This window comes from Anguilla anguilla, chromosome 9 (genome assembly GCF_013347855.1).
Source record: "Anguilla anguilla isolate fAngAng1 chromosome 9, fAngAng1.pri, whole genome shotgun sequence".
NCBI lineage: Eukaryota > Metazoa > Chordata > Actinopteri > Anguilliformes > Anguillidae > Anguilla > Anguilla anguilla.
Window position 1 is genome coordinate 22,386,189 of NC_049209.1, and position 22,438 is coordinate 22,408,626.

General features: G+C 43.3%; 2 protein-coding genes across 3 annotated transcripts in view; one reads left to right on the plus strand and one right to left on the minus strand.

Moving 5' to 3' along the window:
• jam3b (junctional adhesion molecule 3b) overlaps window positions 1-20,989 on the plus strand; it is a 34,081-nt gene extending 13,092 nt beyond the window's left edge. Inside the window, exons 2-9 of the mRNA XM_035432109.1 lie at window positions 14,174-14,242; window positions 14,407-14,520; window positions 14,762-14,914; window positions 15,770-15,972; window positions 16,527-16,626; window positions 17,008-17,137; window positions 17,603-17,657; window positions 17,891-20,989. Of these exons, the coding sequence (XP_035288000.1) occupies window positions 14,174-14,242; window positions 14,407-14,520; window positions 14,762-14,914; window positions 15,770-15,972; window positions 16,527-16,626; window positions 17,008-17,137; window positions 17,603-17,657; window positions 17,891-17,926 (860 nt within the window). The 3' untranslated portion in view covers window positions 17,927-20,989. The remainder of the gene's footprint in view (window positions 1-14,173; window positions 14,243-14,406; window positions 14,521-14,761; window positions 14,915-15,769; window positions 15,973-16,526; window positions 16,627-17,007; window positions 17,138-17,602; window positions 17,658-17,890) is intronic.
• ncapd3 (non-SMC condensin II complex, subunit D3) overlaps window positions 20,988-22,438 on the minus strand; it is a 28,129-nt gene continuing 26,678 nt past the window's right edge. For both annotated transcript variants that reach the window (XM_035432105.1, XM_035432106.1), the window contains exon 35: window positions 20,988-21,252. In XM_035432105.1, coding sequence (XP_035287996.1) covers window positions 21,180-21,252 — 73 coding nt within the window. In that variant the 3' untranslated portion in view covers window positions 20,988-21,179. The remainder of the gene's footprint in view (window positions 21,253-22,438) is intronic.

The window sequence follows — 22,438 nt, forward strand, 5'->3', positions numbered from 1 at the left end:
TGAAATGAAACAGCTTATGAAACAGAAGGGCAGAGCTTGTACAGCAGCAGGGCAGAAGGCAGATGAAGAGGCGAGGCCGCGAGTGCCGCGGTAACCCGATCTTCCCCCGAAGGTGCCGCTTTCTCCAGGCGAGAACGGCTTCCGAGTGACAGCGGCAAGCTTGGAAAGCTACCCTTTCCCCTCCGGTGGCCCGACAAAACTCCACATCACCTGTGACCCACTGACCATCCGAGGGACTCTCGCTTTCAGAAGCCCCTGTGGCGTCATCGCGGTGCCCGGAGGGGCACCCCGCACTGCTGCTCGCGTACGGAGTCGCGGTGGGGGGTGGGGGGGGGACGGGGTGCAGGGAGGACAAAAATAACCATGAATTTCAAGCCTGCCGCTCATCTGGAACTCTTGGATGTCCTTCTGTCAGAGCGAGCCGTTTGTTGAAGGATACGCCCCGGTGAGCGGATGACTGCCCCCACTCCTGTACCCCACCCCCGCCCCACTATGTGAGGACAGTCTGAAGCATGCAGCAGCCTGTGGCCCCCACCCTCTGGAGGAATGACTCAGGACCGTGGCCGTTTTTCATGAAATTAGTTAATTTTAAGATGTTTTAAGACCGTTTTTGTGAATGCATGTAGGCTACATCTCAACAGCATATGTATGAGGTTGCCTAGGATGCTGTTATTGCTGTGGAGGTTACTGTACTGTATGAAGCCGTCATGTATGAAAAGCATTTATGGCTGACTTCCGCATAATCAAAACAATTGCAATTACGTAATGCATATTCTACACTGTGTGAAACATTAAATACAGTTTCCAGTCAAAAATGTTGAATTGCTTTCATTCTAAAGAGCTTGGCTGCTGACCTAAGAGGGGAGACTCGTTGAACAGACTTATTCCACAGACAAGTCCCCTGCATTTCAATTTTCTACTTACAACATGAGTTTTGTCCACTAGTGCAAACAATGGGCAATTAATGGAATCTGTTATTGCGAAAGGGGGGGGGGGGTTGTCATACACAGGACAATGGAAGTGGCATAGTCTCTGCCTGGCCTGCTATTCCCCTGCACTGATACGATCTCCATGTGAACACAGACGGCTGCGAGGTGAATTATGGACTGTTTCATGAGCTTCCTACTTCTGATTTTCTGATGGGTTCCAGGCAGCGTATGCTACAGGAAATAAAGGGACTTATTGTGGGCACGTGAGCCCATTAATCACATTTTTAAACCTCGTCACAACCAAGGCTCGGGCCGCTCAGTTGTAGTTTAGCGATGGCTGTACTCGAGCAGCCTCACTCCCCCTCGTCTGATGCGAGGAGGTAAACACAGATTGTTTGTATAATTGGCAGCAATCGAAGACGTCTGCGACTGTCTTGTTGTGACTGTCCCAGTTTTTATTTATGTAAATATTTATTTAACCTTTATTTAACCAGGGGTCACATTGAGATTGGCATCTCTTTTGCAAGCCAGCCCTGGAGCCTACATGTCTTTGGACTGTGAGGCGAAACCAGAGTACCGGGAGGAAACTTGCATGCGCACGGGGAGAACATGCTACCTCCACATGGAGAGAATCTGGCCGGCCAGGACTTAATCCCAGAACTGCCATTTTATGAGGCAGCATGCTAACCACTGCACCACCGTGCAGCCCAGGTAGCGAAAAAAACCTTGAGTGTGAATGGCGGAAGTCAAAAAAGCAGCACTCCTCACAAAAAAAAACACACCCAAAAGTGTTGATGGCTATGAGATATGGCAGTGACCTCTTCCACTCAGCTCTTTCCATTGTAGAGTATCATTTGGAGCAGGAAGTGAGACGGATTACTGCTCTGCCCCTGGCTAAACTAACAGTCCCCTCTGGCTGTGCAAGGCTGCATTATTCAGCTGTCAGTTGAGAGTTACCTCACCGGTGTCTACCACACCATCAGTGCTTTCAACGGGATGCTTATCAGAGGACAACATATCAGCACTACGGACTCAAAAAGATGGCAAGCTTTGTGCCGCCACCCCAGACCACTGAAAAGGCTGCGGGAGAAAAGCTATCCCCGAGTTGGCAGGGGCGGGGCCACAGCGCTTGAATGTACACACATGAAGAATTACTCTGGATTGGAATTGCATAGGAAAACGGATTTATGAAAGAGTTAACATCGGCCGCTCTACATGTCCTAGGACCACGTTGGGGGTGAGCGGGGGATTACATGCTCACGTTCTCCAGACTTTAGCTCTCACTCGCAAACCCACACATGGATTTGACCCATATAATGTGTGATATTATTGTATCACTTTGTTGCCATGAGCACTGATCTCAGGTTTATACATGGCTAACATCCCCTCCATCAAATTAACTCTAAACCATGAATACTTTGTAACCTCTGACAGAAAGATGTAATCAAAAATAGAATGGCCATCCCATAATATTTCGCTGAGAGAATCCAATTAAAGCCACAAAAGGCTTTTTTCCTCAAAGGGAGGAAGCCATTTTTTCACACACTTGGAAAAAGCGCTCATCAAAATTGCACTCCTAATTAGGATTAAAGAAGATCTCAGTCTGCCTGGACTAGAATGTGAGGCATTTGCAGTGAGCAGAGCTGAAGCCATCTGTGCCGCTAGCCTAGAGCAGCTAATTCTGGCACCAAGTACAACACGATTTACAGATTTTCCTAGCGCCGGCTTCAGCCAAGAATATAGGGCTTCTCTTGCAGCTAAAAACACTGCAGCAAGTCAAGTTAGGCCTCGCATCTTCTTACGCTCAACACGGGAAACGTACTTAGTTTTTTCAGGGGCCAAAAGTAAAATGGATGAAAATGGACTGATATGCGCTAAAGATCATGGTGAAAACGGTGCCTGCCGTCCCCTTGTAGTTTATTTTCTTTAAGAAGAGACCCTCTGACTTCCTGAGGTAAGTGAGTTGAAAAATGAGGTAGAAACAGATCTCGTTAACGCAGACGGGTTCACGACCCTCCTGTGACCACAAATGACAGGAGGCGCGGGACCCGCGACTCCTACGTGGAAAGGGAGCCAATTAGCGTGGTCTGTGGTCGAGGGCCAGCGCTGAAGGGGCCTATAAATAACTGGTGCTCAACACTAACCTGTTCTCACCATCCTGAAGGATAACCCAGCGATGGATCCGCTGTCTCCATTTGTCTCCCACTCCATTCCACTGACACAAGCCCAAGTTTCTATATCAACACAAAGGTCTGGTTGGGTCTAACGATTACTGTAACCTTCTTAAAGATTGCCTTATTAGAGCTGCTTGAGCTCATCACAACTTTTAAAAAGTTACAATACGCATTGTACACTACAGTATGCTCATGAACCATATTTACCTACAGATGGTGCTCGCTGTTTATTGGTTCAATCTCATTTAGTCTACTGAGACAGTATCATACAGTGTAAGCTTTGGACAGTATGAGCTATTAGATGATGGCAACTTCATCCAGGAATGCAGGCAATCAAACCAAAACCTTTGATATTAGAAGCTGGTGGTGTTCTGAATGCAGTCCCAAGGGTATATTACCAATGCTGAACAAAAAATGTCAACAAAATTGAATGAACCTGCCCAGAAAGAAGCTTTATTTGCTTCTGACTTTATATGTACATAACTGAATATTATCTTGATTGTGCATTCAGTTTGCACATTCTTTTTATTATTGCAGGTGATTTTTACTTGTTACTATACAGTTCAATACTCCAGTTGTTCATTCGATATTTTAAGCTGCTGGTGATTTTCATTATTCTTGTTGATGTGCTCAGTACTTCAGTTGTTTATCTCATATTTTAAAGTACAAAACAAAAATAGTCATTGAGCTAAAACTGTGGGTGTACAGATGCACTGATAAGTGAACCCACAACAAAACAGAACTCTTAATGTTGCAGTTTCTCCGTTAAAGAGAGGGAACACAGTTCCACCCTCGTAGCCCGTGAACCTCTCGATCATTTGACCAAATAGGATGCGAGGGTGGGGTCTGCCGTTCCACGCGGCATGAATCTGGAATGCTTTTATTTGAAAAAACACAATAGCCCTCCGCTATTGTTCTTTCAATTTAGCATTCATTCACTCCCACACTCTGGAAACTGTGTCACCTAACAAAGGTCTCGATTGACAGACACGGAGGCCAGGGCTTCACAAGCCCAGCAACGGCACACCAGATAGAACGCTGTTTTCATCAAGGGAAAACCAGATGTCAATGAACCAACAGTTCCCTCCGATGGATGTGCTAACTTGTGCCCTGATGTTCTGTTCTCCCTGTCCTCCCCCAGGCCCCCTGACCTTTTCCCCCCATCAAATCCCACTCATTTTGTTTTAATGCTCTTTTTTTCCAAATCTTTCTGAACTGAAAACCCGGACACGCTGAACATGGATTGACTGTGAGCTGATGTACCGTTGCCAAAATCTGTGCGGCGTGTCCGTAGCACGCGGTCCTGCGGTGGGCTCTGGCGAGTCGAGTCTCATGAGTTGGAAGCCCGCTGGCGGACTGGCAGACAGAGCGGGCCCAGCGCACACACTGACGCTGACGCAGAGTGACATTTTCCCAGGCGCTCCGTGACACAGCCCCCTCTCTCGCTCCCATTGGTCAGGAGGGGCTCAGGCTTCGACCTGCATGGAAACCAGGAAGCGCTCGCTCCCCGTGCTCTAGCTGCCGGGGATCCGCGGTGTTGCTCAGTCAGGCCCGTTTGCAGTCACTTATTCAGCATAAATGAATTAAACATACCTCTTGGGGATGATAGAACCATGCTGGGTGAGCCCTGGAATAAGTGCAGAGCAAATTAAATCGCGTCCCTCCGGATTCCGTTATAATTGAATTTTATACATCACGCAACCCATGGAGCGGTTCTATTAATTGTGCAATCAGCTTTGTGTGCATCTGTTAAGGAGCAGGCCATTTTAAGTCTGGTTGAAGTCACTGCACGTTAGATGGTGATCCCCATCTTCTGCACTTAACTTTAAGATTAAGTCTGGTGACGTTTACTCTGCTGCTACAGGAATATCCCAGTTATTTTCATTTAGAGCCTTGAGTTATCTCAACGGGTTGACTATATTTAGACGAGTCAGAGGACTGAATACAAAAGCACTTATATATTCCTCAGTCCTGTCAGTATAAAGATGTATTTTTGTGTTGCCAAACTAAAAAGGACTAAACTTTTAACACACGTGAAACACTGAAGATGTGGAAAGTGAAAAAATATATTTTTTCTAAAAGGTTCCAAGTCAGACCCTAAACTTCAGGAGAGATGGGAGAACAGGAGCCAGAAAACATGTTTTCCATAACCTCAGAGGCCACGTTCTTCTGACCTCTGGTCGCGTGAGTAGTGGGATCATGAGAGCTGAGAAGCTCCCAGACATGAAAGCTTCTCAGTTTCCCTGGAGCGGCAGTCTTCCTAAAGCTGCCTGAAAACACCCTGAGACTTCACTGCAGTGGCCTGAAAGGAAGGACAGAGGCAAAGCCTGCATGTAGAGCGTAAAGAAGGCTATGGGAAGGACATGAGGGCCACATTGTAAAAGGGTTCAGATGGGCTTCCAGCATTTCTGTGACCATAATCTTTTGCAAAGAAGCTTGGTGAATCCTGTCTCCCTCCACTACTCCCCCCAAGGGAATAGAGCTGGATGTAAAAATAGCGCAAGATTGTAGGGTGAAAGAGTTGAGTAGTTCGATCAGCTGTATGGGCGGGAGGGGACCGGAGAACTGGAAGTCAACAACTCTCGCTGCCGTCGGCAGCTGCGATAACTGAACCTGCGGTTCCTCAGGCCCGGCAGGTCTCCTGACAGGCTGCTGCCGCCACCGCCGCCGTTATTTTTACCGAAGGCGTGTGAACCCCGTTCAGAGAGGCCCGAAACAGGTGAGGCCCAATGTCCGCGGGCGAACGAGGGGCCGGAGCTTCCCCGGCGGTGTCTTCGCACCGCTGTGAGGATTGTGGGTGGGATTTGTTTCCGGCGCACAGTGTGGTTGTTGTTGTTGTTTTTTCAGTGGTACTGAGAGCTTGGTGAAGAGTTTGGTAAATTTGATCTGATTTGAAAGGGCCATATTGTGTGTGGTGTTCTCATTGCTTCCTTTTTCGGGTGGGATGCATGATTATTCAGGCCTGGTTAGAGAGTCTATAACAAAGCCTTTTTTGTCAGAAGAAAGAATTGGACTATGCAAAGGATAAAGACACTGTCAACCTTTGTTTCAGTTCCGGATGCAGAACAGTATTATAAACCATTAAATGAATAAACAGATTTTAAGTTTGGCATTATACACTATTTTTGTGGTTACTATGAATTTGATTAATGCTTCCCCTTCCCTCCACTCCCTTTTTAATGACCCCCATTGATTTCCTGCCACTAAAACAGCAAATATTACTGAATTGCTCAATTTTAGCCGGCAACATGCAGCAAAGATGTATTTCTTACAGTAAGCAATTTAACATCCAGTACAGGCTATTAGTGGCACGGAAGGCATTATTGGGTGGCAGGCAGTGCTTGTGTGAACACAGATGAGCGTGATATCTGATGCCTCGATTTATTCCCAGATAACACGCTCCTACCGTTTCCCTCAGCCAAGTACAATAACAACACGTTTAGCCAATCCACATGGGACGCATCAAGGAGTGCCTACCCCAGTACTTATGGGGAATATGTCCCTTTGCCAAAGTGAATGGTTCACAGGAATAAGGAAGCGGACTCTCTTAAGGCAGTCTAAGAGGGCTTGAGTTTGGGAGAAAGCCAGCCCTGGCAAATGGGGGCCCTTTGGTCAACTGTGGCGTGCAGATGGCTCACAGAGGGACCTGTAGGACACATCCAATCCAATGTGATCCGATCCGATCCAATCCCATCCAAGCTGCTGACAGGGAATAATGGATTTCTCTATGGTCACCAGTTCATCAGCAAGTGCATGGTCCTTTCTCTTCCAGAGGAACCGAATCAATGCAGCGGTTTAAAAATAACACGGAATATTATCCGCTTGGTGTGTTCACTGTAGTGGATACTGTGAATGTACCCTGGCCAGTTGTGATCAATCAGATTCTATTCCTGTTCACTGCTCCCCCTTCCCACCAGCCCATTCTGTTGATTGCAGGTCATGTGTTGACACAAGAGAAGGGTGTGGGACGTATTCAAAGGCCTTGCTGAACCAGTGGACTTTCAATAGCTTTCAACTGCAATAAAGTCTTGTATCAAAGGATTTGGGATCCCTTATTTCTCATGATTCTGGCCTATTTGCCCATCCCACAGAAGGCCATTTTATGGGAAAAAGGTGTTTGCCCGCAGTCCATGGTAAAGGCCTTTGTGCAGGCATTTTACCTGCATTATTTGGGAATGTAACACACATGGGTTTTATCTTGGCAATACAGTGAGATTAGCAGCGAGAGCGGGAGACGGGAACTTCATCCAGATCGGCAGATTTTGCGCACAGCTGCTGCTCGGGGCAGGAAGAGAGGAGAGATGTAGGTCGGCGAACACCTGCACTGCTCCAGGGATCGGGCAACCCCACAGACAGCCCTGAACCCTTCACACCCCGCGTCGGGGGGCAGCCAGGCCTGTAAAGACAGTGGAAAGCACGCAGACCGCCTGGCCTGTCCGTCCGGACGAATCGCCTGGACGGGAGGGGAAACCCGTGCCGCCGGGCACGCCGCGCTCCGCCCGGCTCCCCGCGGGACGGCAGGACGTGGCGGTCGCCAGCGACGCGGAGGGGAAGCGAGACGGCGGAATCCTGCTGTGCTCAGCGCCCTCCTCTCTTCCTGCTACTTTACTAAACTCGTCCCTGCTGACAGATTCTCTAAAAATCGCAGCTGTCGCGCCGCCAAACACCGAGGAGGCTGCGATTATTTTGATTCATTCTACAACGGTGATGTAGAAATCTTCCCCAGCTTTGGTCTATGACTGCCAACCGTGCCAGGTTACTGTGGCTTTCAACAGGCTGTCACCTATTAAAAGAAAGACTTTTCAGACACAGTGTTTTCATGGCCATAATAATTATTATTATTTTATTCAAATCCCAGATGAGGCATTGCCATGAGTAAGAGATGTGCAGAGATGACACATCTGTATTTGTTCAAACAAAATTATTTGTACCTGTATTTGGATAGAAAATCAGAAGTGGGCATAGCTTAAAGCGGAATTTATGTAATGCAAATTTACATTTATATTTCATAATGGTCTCTTTTATAAGGCAACACTAGTGCTCTCCCTAGACTAGCCAGAGACTGCAGGTGTTGTGAGAGCAGGCAGCAAAGTCAAGTCTCTATCAACCTCAACTATTTTATCTTCTGAGTCCATTGCTAACAGTGAAAAAAGCAATATTGAGCTATGGATAGTTCTATTATGGATAGTAACAGATCATTGTTGGTTAGTTAGTCAATCACACAGGCTGGCTAGTACCGCTAGTTTCCTCCAATAGATTATGTTAGTGCTATGCATGGATGTTTCAAGATAAGAGTAACTCTGTGTAACTAAAAGTAGAAAGGAGAACTCTACTGATGTTAGAGTTGCTAACACCTGCCTATTTTATATTTGGTAGCAATCAAACTGTCAAAGATGTATCAATGGAACTATGCTATGTGTATGTGTCCACAAAAGACCCATCCCTTGGTCCCCTACCTCAGTGGAATCTCTGATACAAATAGCGACTATTATGGAACTCTGAAATGCCATAACTTTGAAAGTGAAATCACACAATTTTAAATTTGAAACACTTATTGCAGTTGTTTTGTGCATTACTCTAGCCTCATTTTTTAAAAACATTTTAACCTATAAATAATTGTATACGTTGATAAGTAATAAATTGACATGATCTCATAAGAACATCCTTTTTTCTACCTGAGCATCGTAAAAGATTAAACATAAGATGCAGTGTAGCCAAACATCCTGTCCAGCCTTTAGATGACAACTGCTCACAAAAAAATGCAACCCTTTACTTATTCTCAATAATGAAAACATTAGATTTAGTTAATATCAAAGAATGTAATCTGTGTTTCTGTAACAAAACCTGAAAGCTATTAACTTAGAAAACCACTGGAAGGACACAGTTGGTAAACTGTTAGTTCAAAGCAAGCTTGGATGGGTTTTGCTTGCCATAAAGACATAAAAGACACTGTGTTGGCATGGGCATGTTTTATTGTGCACATGAAATTTCTATTGTTTTCTTTTTATCATGCCGCTCCTTCGAAACCGTCTGATTTATATGGACTCACATGAGCTATACATGCATTGCCAGGTTTTCTCCATCGTTGGAAAATGTGGCTCAGAGCTTTTTATTGCTTACCTTTTGTGTTTTCTAGTAACAGGATTTTTACGTTACTATAGAAACTTACCAATCAATAACAAAATGTTTCAAATATCATTAGTCAGCTTTTGTTAGGAAAAAAATATCTGCACGCAGTGCATTATTTGTGACATTTTAAATAGGGTTGGGATACTGCCCTAGGAAGAGACTTAACCGGGTATAGGATAATAGGACAATATTGACCGTCACCCTTTAAGGGAACCAGATGCATTAAGTTAATAACAGTGGTAGCAATACATTTTTATTGTTACCACTTAATCTCTAAGGAATAGAAGATCAGTATAAATTTAAACACAGTGAGGTTTAGACATTTGAGGCATTAAAAAAAGGACTACAGCACTTCCACAGTAACTGTAGAAAGTGAAGGCAAGCTGCACGGCAACATGTAAGTTGTGCAACGTGCTATGACAAAACTATGTACATGCACAACAATTTTTCATTTTTTTTTTTTTTTTTAATAAAACACTCCTAACTTTTAAATGAATGGCTGCCTTCTAAACAGGGTCTGGCTACAAAGAAAAAGCACCCCCCCCGTTATCTCCCTGTCTTTCTGAGGTGTGCGGGTTTAACACTGATAGGTTCTGAGGTATTTTTTGACCTAGCTGGGTTTTTTTTAATGGTTTTTGTTTTCCTCGAGCTGTCCTGGAGTAGTGCTGTTTCCGGAATGGTCTTCACAGCTTTTTAGCGCAGGGTCAAACCCGCTCAAGCACCAGTCCTACAGTAGCGCTGTCCGAGTCGGAGGGGGGGAATGTAGGGCAGAGGTTTGCCTGGCCACTGAGTAGCCCCACTCCTTCAACCAAAATACATTTCGACAATATATGTGACACTTGGCTATTATTAGGCTGCATATTTTGCGATTGGCTAAGCATTTAGGGAATGTGTGAAAAACTGAACTTGGGGTAAGATACGAGACCTTTGGCTGGTAACTTAAGAGACCGGAGTAAGACTTACTTGGTATGAATTTTCTCTGTGCTCAGAGAGTATGTGTACATGCATGTGCGTATATCGCCCATGTGTATATGTACACAAATAACCCTGATGTAGATGAATAACTGCAGAATGGAATTGTTTCTATTTAAATGCGTTTTGGATACTGCGCTTGTAACAAAGCACTTAATTTCAATGAGTGATTTTTGCCTCTCATAAAATGTTCATGGACTGCACATTGATTAAAGCCATGTAATAATTTTTCCAGACACAAATATACTTGGTTCAATTTATTTGAACACATTCCGCCTAACAAAATATTGTATTTAGGTATAAAATCATCCAGGAGAGATTCTATTTAAAATGTTTTTTTAAAAAGAGAACCATTTAAAAATGTTTGGTTCAATTTATGACTTACATGTGGAGAAATATAGAAAAGTGAGTGCTTGTCAGAGGGCATGAAGAAAGACCATTGCTCAGAAAAACAATGATTCTTCAAATGGCTGCCTGAAATAGTCGGTCTCAATAGAATGTGATTATAATTAATTGTGGATCAGACGAAATATGCTTCAGCGAGACACTTTGCATAATATTTATAATGCTAGTTAGAAACTTGTCAGAGGAATGGAGTCATAAAATATGATTTATGATTTCATCTTGTTAATCGGAACAGGCTGTCCACTGTGTTTGTTGCTTCCAGCATGCCGTCACCTTCTGTTGTCTGGTTGCTTGGCAACAGTGAACCCAGATCTTGGATTGATACGCTCGGTAAAAGATTATTCTTCTTAGCTGACTTTTTTAATCAAGTGGATGCGGTTGACATTTGGACAAGATGTTCTGTCACACGGCCGCTGTTACGAGGCCCTGTCAGAAGCATTAAGTGGTTGCTAAATTTGGGAAGAAAAAAAAAAAAAAACCCCTGTCAAACTGTATTTCTTTTACCGTTACACTCTTGCTTTTATTTCCAGCTCAACACCTTCCCTTGGGGGTTTCTCAACAGCTTCATGCCGAGTGTGTAGCAAACCTGAAAATATTTTGCGGGGTTTAGCGAGACAGCTCGAGGTGCTAGCATAGCTTTGAATGTCAAGCGCCGTTATAGCAGCTGAGGGCAGAAAACCGGCATTCCTCAGAGACGCGCGGCTTTTCCACAGACAGCACTTTGTGAACTGCCTGCGAATGCATTCAACTTAAAGGTACAAGGATTTCAGATTTCGGGCCTTCACAAGTTTCAAAGGAGCATGCAACAGAGCCAGATCTGAGGTGTCACTGACATCTTTCACTGTAGAAAGTAAGGCTTGGTCTGTTGAGCATGTAGAACACACTACAAACACAAAAGGAAGAAAGAAAATGCCCTTTTAGTATATTTAATATTTTAGTATTTAACCAGTTTGTACATTATTCTTAATGTTCAATGTTGTCTATACGTAAGTAAATAGATTTTTTATATTTAATGATGTTGCAATCCAGCAACAATATTAAATATGAATCACAACATAAATTAACCAAAAAAATATAGATATAAAATATTAAGTATAAAGACACATTTGCTATTTAATTTAACATGAGCCATTAAAATAAAAAGCAACAGGATAAGTAGATAAAATTACAGCATACAATTTATCATAATTCAACAAATCTTCAGTCTGATAAATAAAATAAATTCAAACATGTTTAAAAGTGAGGAATTGTATCATTTTTTTCCTCCATTGTAAATTGAATTGCAGACAAATTAATGGTTAATGTTAATTTTAAAACTGGGTACTACAGGCAGATGGAAGCATGGAACTTGATGTTTAAAAATAAAATAATCTTCCAGAACAGTTTCTTTTAGAATATCTTGCAAATCAGTGTGAATTACACATCTCAAGTCAGACATTGATGGATTTTAATCCTAATAATACTGTCAACGACAGTGTGAATCAGAGTGGATTTAAAGCATTTGTTTCTGTTAATATTTAGCCTACTGAGCTGTAAGTGTAAGCATATTTTTATATATTTAAGCATGTTCCTTTGATTTGGGAAGGTGTCTGATAAGGAGTTTCCTGATGAGAATGGCAGGTGTTTGTGAAACTACAGATCACGACTGCCATCATTTAAGCCTTCCAGCTCGAGTCGGTTAATGTCAAAGATAAATAAATAGTCTGAAAGACATCAAAATTATGAACGTCAGAGATAAAAAATGCCCTGCAATCTCTTTTTAATTTACAAGGAGAGCAACGGAGATTACAATATGTAAGCTGAATCTAAATCTACGTTAAATACCTTAAAGGTTTTTAAATGTTCTTTACATTATTAAAAATGTTCACTGACCCTTTAATCTGGTCTCCAACCTGGCAACGATTCACAATATAAAACTACGCGGTCCCGACAGATGCACACAGGTTTTTCAGTTTGTCCGGAGACAGCTTTATTCGTTCAGACTGGGGGCTTTTTGCTGGTCTTAGTGACTAGTTCTTATCAGAACATCAGCATTAGGTGGACAGTGATTTTGTGCATTTTATTTTTATCTTTGATAAATTTTTTGGTTATGGAAGCATTTCTCTTAAAGATACAAAGAAGTGAACAGCTACCAGTCAAGGTCACGGTAATGTTTTCGGCGAAGCAGCTGGAAATAGTCAATTCCAGTAGCGAGGCACGTGCCCGGATGAATTTTCTTTCGGGGGGGGGCGGCTAATTTAAGGGCCCGGCCTCAGTACGGGGAGGAGGCGGCGAGGGGGGCTGGAGGCCCGGCAGGTGTTAAAACCGAAATGACGGCGGAGTTAAGACCGCGCTGTGAAAACACAGAGCGCGCTAGCCGAGAGGCCCGCCAGCCGAGAGGCCCGCGATGATACGGGCTCCTCAGATTAAGCGGATTACACTGTTTACTTCCACCGCGCCTCGGAGCGACCCCGCTGAACTTCCACTACCGTCCCCGCCGCGGACAGACAGGGAGCAGGACTGACCCTTCTGGCCTGCTGAGAGGAGGGGCGGGGCTTATGCGGTTGAAGAGACCAGACCACATTAGCCACAGCTCAGACTTCTTCCTGTCTAACCCTGGTCTGGGTATTAGGAACAGAACAAGGAAAAAATACACCCGCCAAAATACAATTTGCTGGACAGACAGATTATGCGCTCTAGATAGTCTCCTTGTGCAACTTTGAAGTCTTTCATTGGCTATGGTTTTAAACCACAATGGCCCCTGGGACACTAATACCTTTTCTTTTAAAAAAGAATGAATGTGTGAATTTTTAATGGGTCTGATGAAAAAGGGTTTTGACAGTTGAGGGAGATGTTATACCAGGAGATTACTGATACAGTCACATGATTTTGGCATGTCTGTCTGGGCGGGCCCCTGATCAGCCTGCATGATGTCCGACCTCCTGAGTCTCTGACTTCTGGGAAGCGCATGGGGCGTGGCTGGGGCCCGGCTGGCTGATGGGACTGAGGACTCTTATTGCACAATCACGCTCTGTTAAATTTAACCCGCTGCCCTGTCTGTGCAGCCGGGTGGCAGGGAGGCCAGGGCCTCGCGAGTGTGTGGAGAGACCGGACTCGCTCAGCCGCCCGCGGGTGCCAAAGGCGACGGCGGATACGCAGCGGTGGCACCTCGCCCTGCCTCGCGCCCACTCACCGCCGCGCGGGCCTCCCGCCTCCGCTTCCCAGAAAAAGGGGCCGACGTGCCTTTCGGCAGTTATTCACCGCTCGGGAAGACCGGGCCGCTTACGCAACCGCACATTGGTATTCAGAAACAGGCTAAAAATGGATGGCAGGAGATCCTGCCAGCAGTACAGAAAGAGCAGAAGAATGTGTCCCGGGTGGGGGATTCCAGCACGATCGCGCTGTGCTTTTTCTTCTTCTTTCGGTTTCCGAAACAACGGGGCTGCTGTCGTGACGCGCATTAACACTGTGGTGCAGACGTCATGTGACTAACCCATCTTAAGGAACATCAGCCCTCATTACTAAACGGTGCTGTGGTTTGTAGTTCACTATAACTAATGTTGTTTCTTTATCTTCCTCATGCAGGCTACATCACCACCTTGGCAGTGATACTCAAAAGTGCAAACAAGTCGCCGTGGGCCAATGAGTTTGAATGTAAGGGCCAATAAAGATAATGTGCCTCAGTAAAGCACTCAGGTGCCATTCCATATGGGGTTTACGTGAGGAATACATGCCATGTGTAGAGTTAGCTTGAAATGAAACCTACCCATGATCCTCTGCAGTGCTTACCAAATCTCTCATTCCTTTTACCTTTTCAGCCATTGAGTTATCCTGTTTGATAGAGTCCATCACCACGAGCAACCCCAGAATCGAGTGGAAGAAAATAAAGAATGGCGAACTCAGTTATGTTTACTTTGAGAAAAAGATTTCAGGTGAGCCCAGGTTTCAAAATCTGTTATTCTAACTTCAGCTCTACGTTTGAAAAACAACTCTGTATTTTGCTCATAACAAAATGATCAATCAATTTCATAAGAAGAAACAAGATGTAAACATACATTTTTTTGTGTTAATTAGGTCATAAATCTTTTTGTTTTTCAAAACCGCTAACTACAAGATAATAATTGGTTTGTGTTTTGCCTGTTAAATGTTTTGAAATGTGTTTTTCTCCAACAGGGGACTTGGAAAATAGAGCAAAAATCAGGGAGCCGGCGACTTTAGTGATATTCAATACGACCAGATCTGACACTGCTCAGTACCGCTGTGAGGTCACCGCTCCGTACGACCCAAAGTCCTTCGACGAGATTTTAATAGACCTTGTTGTACGAGGTACGCTCACACTCCCGATATCATTACACATCTACATTACAGATCAGATAATCAAGTCAAGCTAATTCACCGTCTTTCACTTCACTGATCACATCGCGTTCTTTGTTTATGCCATCTTGTTGAGGACTATGCGATGTGATCTGTACTGTGGGATATAAACCACGAGCTTTCATGCAACAAGCATTCTGCTGGACTGGAAAAGCTGCGCCTCACAGTGCCCAGCCCTGGAACTGCAGGCAGTTGCATGAAATTCCGTTGAAGGGAAAGCCAGTGTCATAGATGCCTGTTCTCATGCCAGGCACAAATATAAATGTGCTTTTGTGGTAAATTACTCAAAGTGTCATAATAGATTTCAATTTGGCCTCAATTCTGAAAGCTAGCATGCTAGGAGAAAGGGTTCACACCTGAAATTAGCGAGAAGCCACACAGCCGGTACAGACAAACTGGGTAACCCCAGCCTAGTTTACTCAGGCTTGTTTTTGATTTCTGTCCTTACACACTTGTGCTAACCATCCCCATCTGGGAAGCCGTAAGCTGAAACTGTGTTGCATGTCACGGCAATTCCTGGCTCATGCCTATGGCGCGTTCAGAAGGACCTCAGCCAGAGGCCTGTTCTGGGCTATATGGGGAAAATCTCTGAAACAGCATCCGAGTTTAATCGGGGGGCTAAAGTTGGAAAGCGCGAGCACGTCGGGCTGGCAGGGATAGGTGTGGGTAACAGCGAGAGCGCATTCCCTAGCCGCCCTAACCACGCTCGTGTTTACCAGTCTGGCTTCCTGGAGGGTGCCCTTTAAAGACCGAAGGGTTACGAACCGGCGAGTCGATCCGAGCCGTGCTTTTGTCCCGCCCCCGCAGTGAAGCCCGTGGTGCCCAGGTGCAGCGTGCCCAAGTCGGTGCCCGTGGGGAAGGCGGCCGAGCTGCGCTGTGTGGAGGACGAGGGCTTCCCCCGGTCCAAGTACCAGTGGTTCCGCAACAAAGAGGAGATCCCCGAGGACCCGAAGAGCAGCCCCAAGTTCTTCAACTCCACGTACACTCTCAACATCAACAGTGGAACGCTGGTGAGGAGAGAGCACGTGGATGCGGGCGCGGCGAGGCGGGGCGGGGCGGGGCGGGGTGGGGGGGGGGTTGGCGTGGCCCTGAGATTGGAGAGGAGGGGAGTGGAAGGGGAAGGGAGGGCAGAGGAATGGGGATATTTGGATATTTTGGGAAGACAGTTGATGTGTTAGGGCTCGGGCCACATGGGGAATCTGCTGTCCTCGTTTTCACATTCCAGAGCCCTCACACCGCCCCGCCTGTCACCCTCGGCGGTGACACGGCCCTTGCGCCCGCCTCTTAAGGCTGCAGTTACCGCCGCTACCTTCCAGCCCGTCCCAAAGAGGACGGGGGGTAACACTACGCTGTCAGGCTCCCCACATAGAACGTTCCGGGCGTGTTCCGAGCGTCTTATTTGCACGTCGAGCGCTCCTCTATATTCGACCCGAACCCCGTTTGAACCGAAATGGAAAGCAAGGCCGCGGCGCGGGGCTGGAGCAGAAATAACCAGATCCCGCCGGCCGTAACGGGAGACGGCGGCACTGACTGGCACTTTCTGTCCGCCGTGTTCCATTCGTAGAAGTTCAGCGCGGTCAGGAAGGAGGATGCGGGGGAGTACTACTGCAAGGCGAGGAACGAGGCCGGCCAATCGCAGTGCGGCCCGCAGATGATGGAAGTCTGTAAGTCCGAGCCCGCGAGCACGTGTCGGTCCACCCATCAGCCCTCACGTGGCGTCTCTCATGAAAACTCAAACGCCTTTAAACCCTGTTACCTCAAAGCTTTACTTTCCTCCTCTGTAAATAACTTCCCAACTTTATATACTTTATATATACTTCCCAAGTTCATATATCGATATACACATTATAAGGAAGTATAGATTGATGCGTGTGTTCATGTCTACAATATATAAAGTTTATGTCAACCCTCATTTAAAAATTTCAACATAATATGATGGTTAAAAACGGTTTATCAAAACAAAAAAAAACATTTGTTCAGCCTATTTGGAGACACTATCCCCAACTCACCTCCAAATTGCGCCCTTTCCCATCTCTTCCCTCCAGATGACATCAACGTTGCCGGGATCATCTTGGGAGTGCTGGTGGTGGTGGTGGTTCTCCTGTGTATAACAGTGGGGATATGTTGTGCGTATAAACGGGGCTACTTCGCCAGCCAGAAACAAACAGGAAACAAGTGAGTGTGCAATCGAGAAAACCCAGTGAGTCAACTTCTGGGGCTCAGGAAAATCATTTGTGGATAATAAAATTAAATGCTTTTCAACACAGATAAAACATCTACACGAGAACACATTTAACACCTGAAATACTTTCCTATTAATGAACAGTACGTAATGTCTGTAGAGTCAATTGCTTTTTTGGGGGGGGTTTTATACTGTGTGTATGTATATATTGTATAATGTCATTTGTTTTGGAGAGGAAAGCATTTATGGTGATCATGAGTATAGTTTGCTGTACCATAGTAGTGATGAAATGAAGAGCACTCAGTTAAAATGGCTCCTTTGATTATTCTTTTGTGACCCAGCATGCATTTATTTGAGGTAAAAATGTATTTTTCCAAGTGCAGTGCCCACAGTATATTTGTATGTTGCTCCAGCAGAAAAATGTAAATATTCCTTTTTCACTTTTTCTGTCCAATCAGCTACAAAGCTCCTGCGAAAGGAGATGGGGTTGACTACGATAGGCCAGAGGACGAGGTGAGGCCCTAGCGCTTTCTCAGCTGTGTAAACAGTGTTAGCCGAGCCTTCCATTTCGTTTTGCGAAGTTCGGCTCGTCACGTGCAAGTAGCACGCCAAACAAAAAACCAACATTAAATCGATTCAAATTTTGACACAAAATGAAAACACAGAATGATACTGCAGGCTGAATGAACACAGCATAAAAACATTTTTCCCATGGCTCACCCGTCTTAAATCCTCTCCTTTCGTAGGGCGACTTCCGACACAAATCCTCATTCGTCATTTGAAGAAGACAAAAAAAAAAAGGAAGATGGGAGTGAATCCAAGTCGAAGGCGTGCTACCTTCCGGCTGAACTTCCGAGCTTACGAGACAACCGACGAGCTGCCGCAGCGTGAGCCTGGCTCCCAGGCACGTCTGCAACGAAATCATTTGAGTTTGCCAAAGGTTACAACAGTTATTACACGATACATAATAATAATAGCAGCAGTAAAACAAAAATGTTTCATATGGAACCCAGTTTAATAATATAAACTTGGTTTTCCTTGTCCCTTTGAATATAATTTTCATGTCCTCACCAAACAAAACACCATGTTTTTTACGTCACGGAGTTTCATTTTACAGGAAAATGCATGTTATTAATAAGGATCGAACTGACCGAAAACCGGAATAGGCTTTCGACAGGACAAAAAAAAAAATGTAATCGAAGGCTGGCCATTATACTCAACAGACTGTATTACGGCTTACAAGACGTGCATTGCTACTGTAAACATCTCGATCCAAACCTATTGTTGACATTTCTATAACTCACCATTTTTTGTACCAACAAAATTTGTCAAGATATTTTTGATGGAATATATTTTGAAATGCCTATAGATAAAGGTTTACTTTTTTAAATATTTGTAATATACTAACATGAAAGCCAATTTTTTTTTTTTTGGTTTTGAAAAATAGTTAACATTTTTAACCGCACAGTATTCAGTTACAATTACATCCCCCTCCAAAAACCTTTTCCATTACTAAATTATTTGCATCAGCATATCAAGGTTTTCCCCCATAATTTTGGTCTTATTTTATTTACTGCTGGGATTTAAAAATGTTACTATTCAAAAGAAAGTTATGTAGATAGTTTTAGTAATGGTATTGACTACAGCAAAAGGCTGGTGGACACTATAAAATCTGTCAGTGCAGTGTGCTATTGATTTAAGTGACCTTCTGTTTATCTTGTAAATACTGGATATACTGTCCAAGTTGGCTTTTTTAGTTTTGAAGCTGAGAATACTTTCGGTAATTAGGAAAGTTTTTAATAATAACACAGGGTTTTTATGTTAGCTAACAATTGTATTGTATTGGTTGTATATAGATGAGATGTGCGAATAAAAAGCTTTTTCTCAAAAAGGCAATGTACAATGAAGACTTGGTAAATTAAAGTGATAAGCATTGGAAGAGGCAAAATGAAACTCTTTACGTAGTATTATGTGAAAATAAATTCCACACTTGCACTTGGTAGAGAGAGGATATGCCTTAGTTGGTGCACTGTGCTGTGTGCAAGAATTTCCATTACTTAGGAAAGTTATGATTTTTGGCGAAACTGAATTCGACTGCAAAAATAAAAATGAAGTGCAGCAACATTTAGGAAATTGTTTTTATTTCCAGTGCTTATGGATAAAGTTTCAAGACTTCAGTGTTATCAGACGACAGAAAGAACTTACATATTTTTGTTCTGTTCAGATGCAGGGGAGAAAATTTAAAAAAGAGAACCACTTCTGATGTTTTTGTATTTATTTTCTGTATACAATTTTGATTTTAAAAAAATTATAATAATTCAGTTTTAGAGTTTGTTTTCAATTGGCTCACAGCTTGTGTGGTATATTTAAAGATGTGTCCAGAAGTTTCTGATGATCTGCCAGTTTTGCAGTGGCTGGTGTAAGGGCACAAACAAGATGGTGATTTAAAGCATTATCGGATATATCCTTTGCCCGAGCAAAAGGCGTGTGTGGGCCAATCGAGAACATACACCGACATTGAAATAATAACCAATAAATCCAGAAATGTGAACTAGCCCTTCAAGACATTCAGTAAAACGGAAGCCACAGGATGTTTTTTCTGTTCTGGTATGAGATGTATTGATTGTAACAGAAATTAAACAATCAGCTCCTGCTTGTAGCGCACCATTGCAAATTATGAAAGCCAAGAGCATTACTTCAGAATATGCAAAGTGTGGTTTTGAATTTTCTTCCCTGATGTTAGCCAAATGTAGATCATTCCTCTCAAGTGCCTTATAGCCTTAAGTTGAGGGGGGAAAAATCTCAGGAGTTCTATAGATAAAAATGGTAAACATATTAATGGATATATAGCTCTGCCCTAAAACCATTATTGCTTTAGTTTCAGAGGTTGTTGATGCAAAGTTTATAGTCTTTGTCTTCAACAGTCAATCATCGTGTCAAATGTGTGCATATTCGTTTTATACTTAAGCAAGCAGAAATCTTTGATCATCTTTCTGGAAAATGTGTAACCTTGGACAGTGTTAGAAAATACTGTCCAGGCTTTGTATTTCATTGGGAAAACAAGGTTAGGTGTTTGAGAGGAATTTTTCAGCATGTGACCGTTCGTATTTATGCTTAACTCAGTGTAACTAATCTTTCCCTTCAAATTGCTACATTGTCAATCAGGAGAGTTAGGTTCATAAAAATTGAAATCATGGGTCAAGCCATCTGAAGATAAATACATTTTTCCTTTTGCCTCCAATAACCATTTCAGCATATATCAAAAACTTTTTTGTAAATAATTTTATTTTTCTTTGCAAATTAAGACTTGTTCATTTGAAGTAGAGGTAGATATTTTTATTATGTATTAGTGCCTAAACCTAGTGTAAAATATTTTCGTAAAGATGCACAGCACTAGTATCCACAGAAACACTTGGGCATATACTCTGTTCATTAAAACTTTCACAATACACAATTCAGCACTTGGCATCTGCAGTGAACCTGATGAGGACTACGCCACGTGCCAAACTAGATTTCACAAAAACATCCAGCTTAATTATGAAGGATTCTTCCACTTCCACAATATAGCCGTGTTTTCAGAGTGCCGTTGTCATTAATGCTTTGATAAGTTTTCATTTGGTGCACATCTACGACACAAATCTGCAACACTGAGGAGCCGTGTTCGGTAATTTGAGATTAGTTCACAAACTGTTTTAACTTGAGGGTTTACTATATAAATATGTGAACATAAAATTCCAATTTGTCAGCAGAATCCATGTAATGACCCTTGGACAGAGGGGTCTGGTGAAAATCCTGTGTGACTTCTTGAGCTGTATGTTTGTGATTAATAAAACTCACTTCTAATACACTGTCATTTTTTATTTTATTTACACAAGCGTTAACAATGGCATGCAATATTCAGAAACGTGATACAAAGTGCAGAGGAAATGACTGAAGGTGGTATACAAACAAAGGACAGGCAGAGAAGAGACAGGACAGACTTTTGGGAAAGCACAGAAAGAACACAGGCATTTTTAAAGTCGTTTTATTTTTAAACTACAGTCTTTGCCTTCTTGATCCTCTTCGACAGAGAGGAGATTCCACGTTCCACTGTCTGGGTGGGGGAGTGCTGAAATAGATTGGGAGTAGCAGAGATCTCTGTTGACTACAGACTTACTCGTCCAGCCACCAAGTGTGATACTGAGCATTTCCTCTGTGTAGTCACTGAAGAACTGAATAGGTGGCGCTAACCTGAATATATGCTTTGTGCCTTCATAGTGTTTTCTAGATTTGCTTTTCACATAACATCATATCAGATGGCAAGAGGAATTAGAATATTATTGTGAGTGGCTGTGAAGGGTTCTCACGATTGCTTTTAAATAACTTCCTACTATACACTATGAAACTAAACATACTATGAAGTATTTTATTTGATTAAACTATCATTCATCAAAATAAAAGTTTCCTATTCTACATGTATTGTATGCTATACAGCAGACCTCAAATGATGGCTTCAGAAAAGGGAAACAATAATATGTTTAAAAAGCAGCTACATGTTCTAAAAGAACATGAGGTAATGCCAGTGCTTCCTCCAGACATTCCTCAAGTAATTTCCAGTAATTCTCGGCCAAAGGAAGGCAATTTCTTGAGTGCCACCATGACAACACATGGGTCACTGGAGGAAACCTTGAGTTGAACTCTCCAACTATATTTACACCAGACAGCATACTTCAATCACGGCAAGACTTTGATTGTTGAAACTTCAAGGGAACAGGACAGAATTTCGCTTCTTACTGATACAGCTAAAGCAATATGAGCAGTTTCAGTCTATTGGCTGAAAATCATTAAGGAAAGACGGATGTTCCTCACACGTATTGTGCACCTGTTCCCTGGCATCTTAATAGACAGTTAAAATCCACTTCAAAAGAATGTTAAAATATTCAAATCTAAAAATAGCTTATAGAAGTTGTAATTGGATTCCATGAAGCGTCATTCTGCTTCGACTGTAGCTTTGGCTGCATGGCAATATGACAATATGATGAATTAGCGGCTAGTGAACTATCAGATTAGGTCTGCACTTTCTAGAAGAAAGGATGCATCTCATTTGTGCTTGGGGGGGAAAATCCATTTGTGCAGTATATTTAACTTTTGCATAGGAAACTTGAATGACCCTTTGTTGTCACAGTTCAATCTGAAATTTCATGTCAGCAGAAGCCAGATTGAGACTGAACCAATTTACCTGAATATTATGATAAATTTAAAATATTCAAATATATAAATATATTTACAAAAGCCTTAAATAATGAATAAAGGTT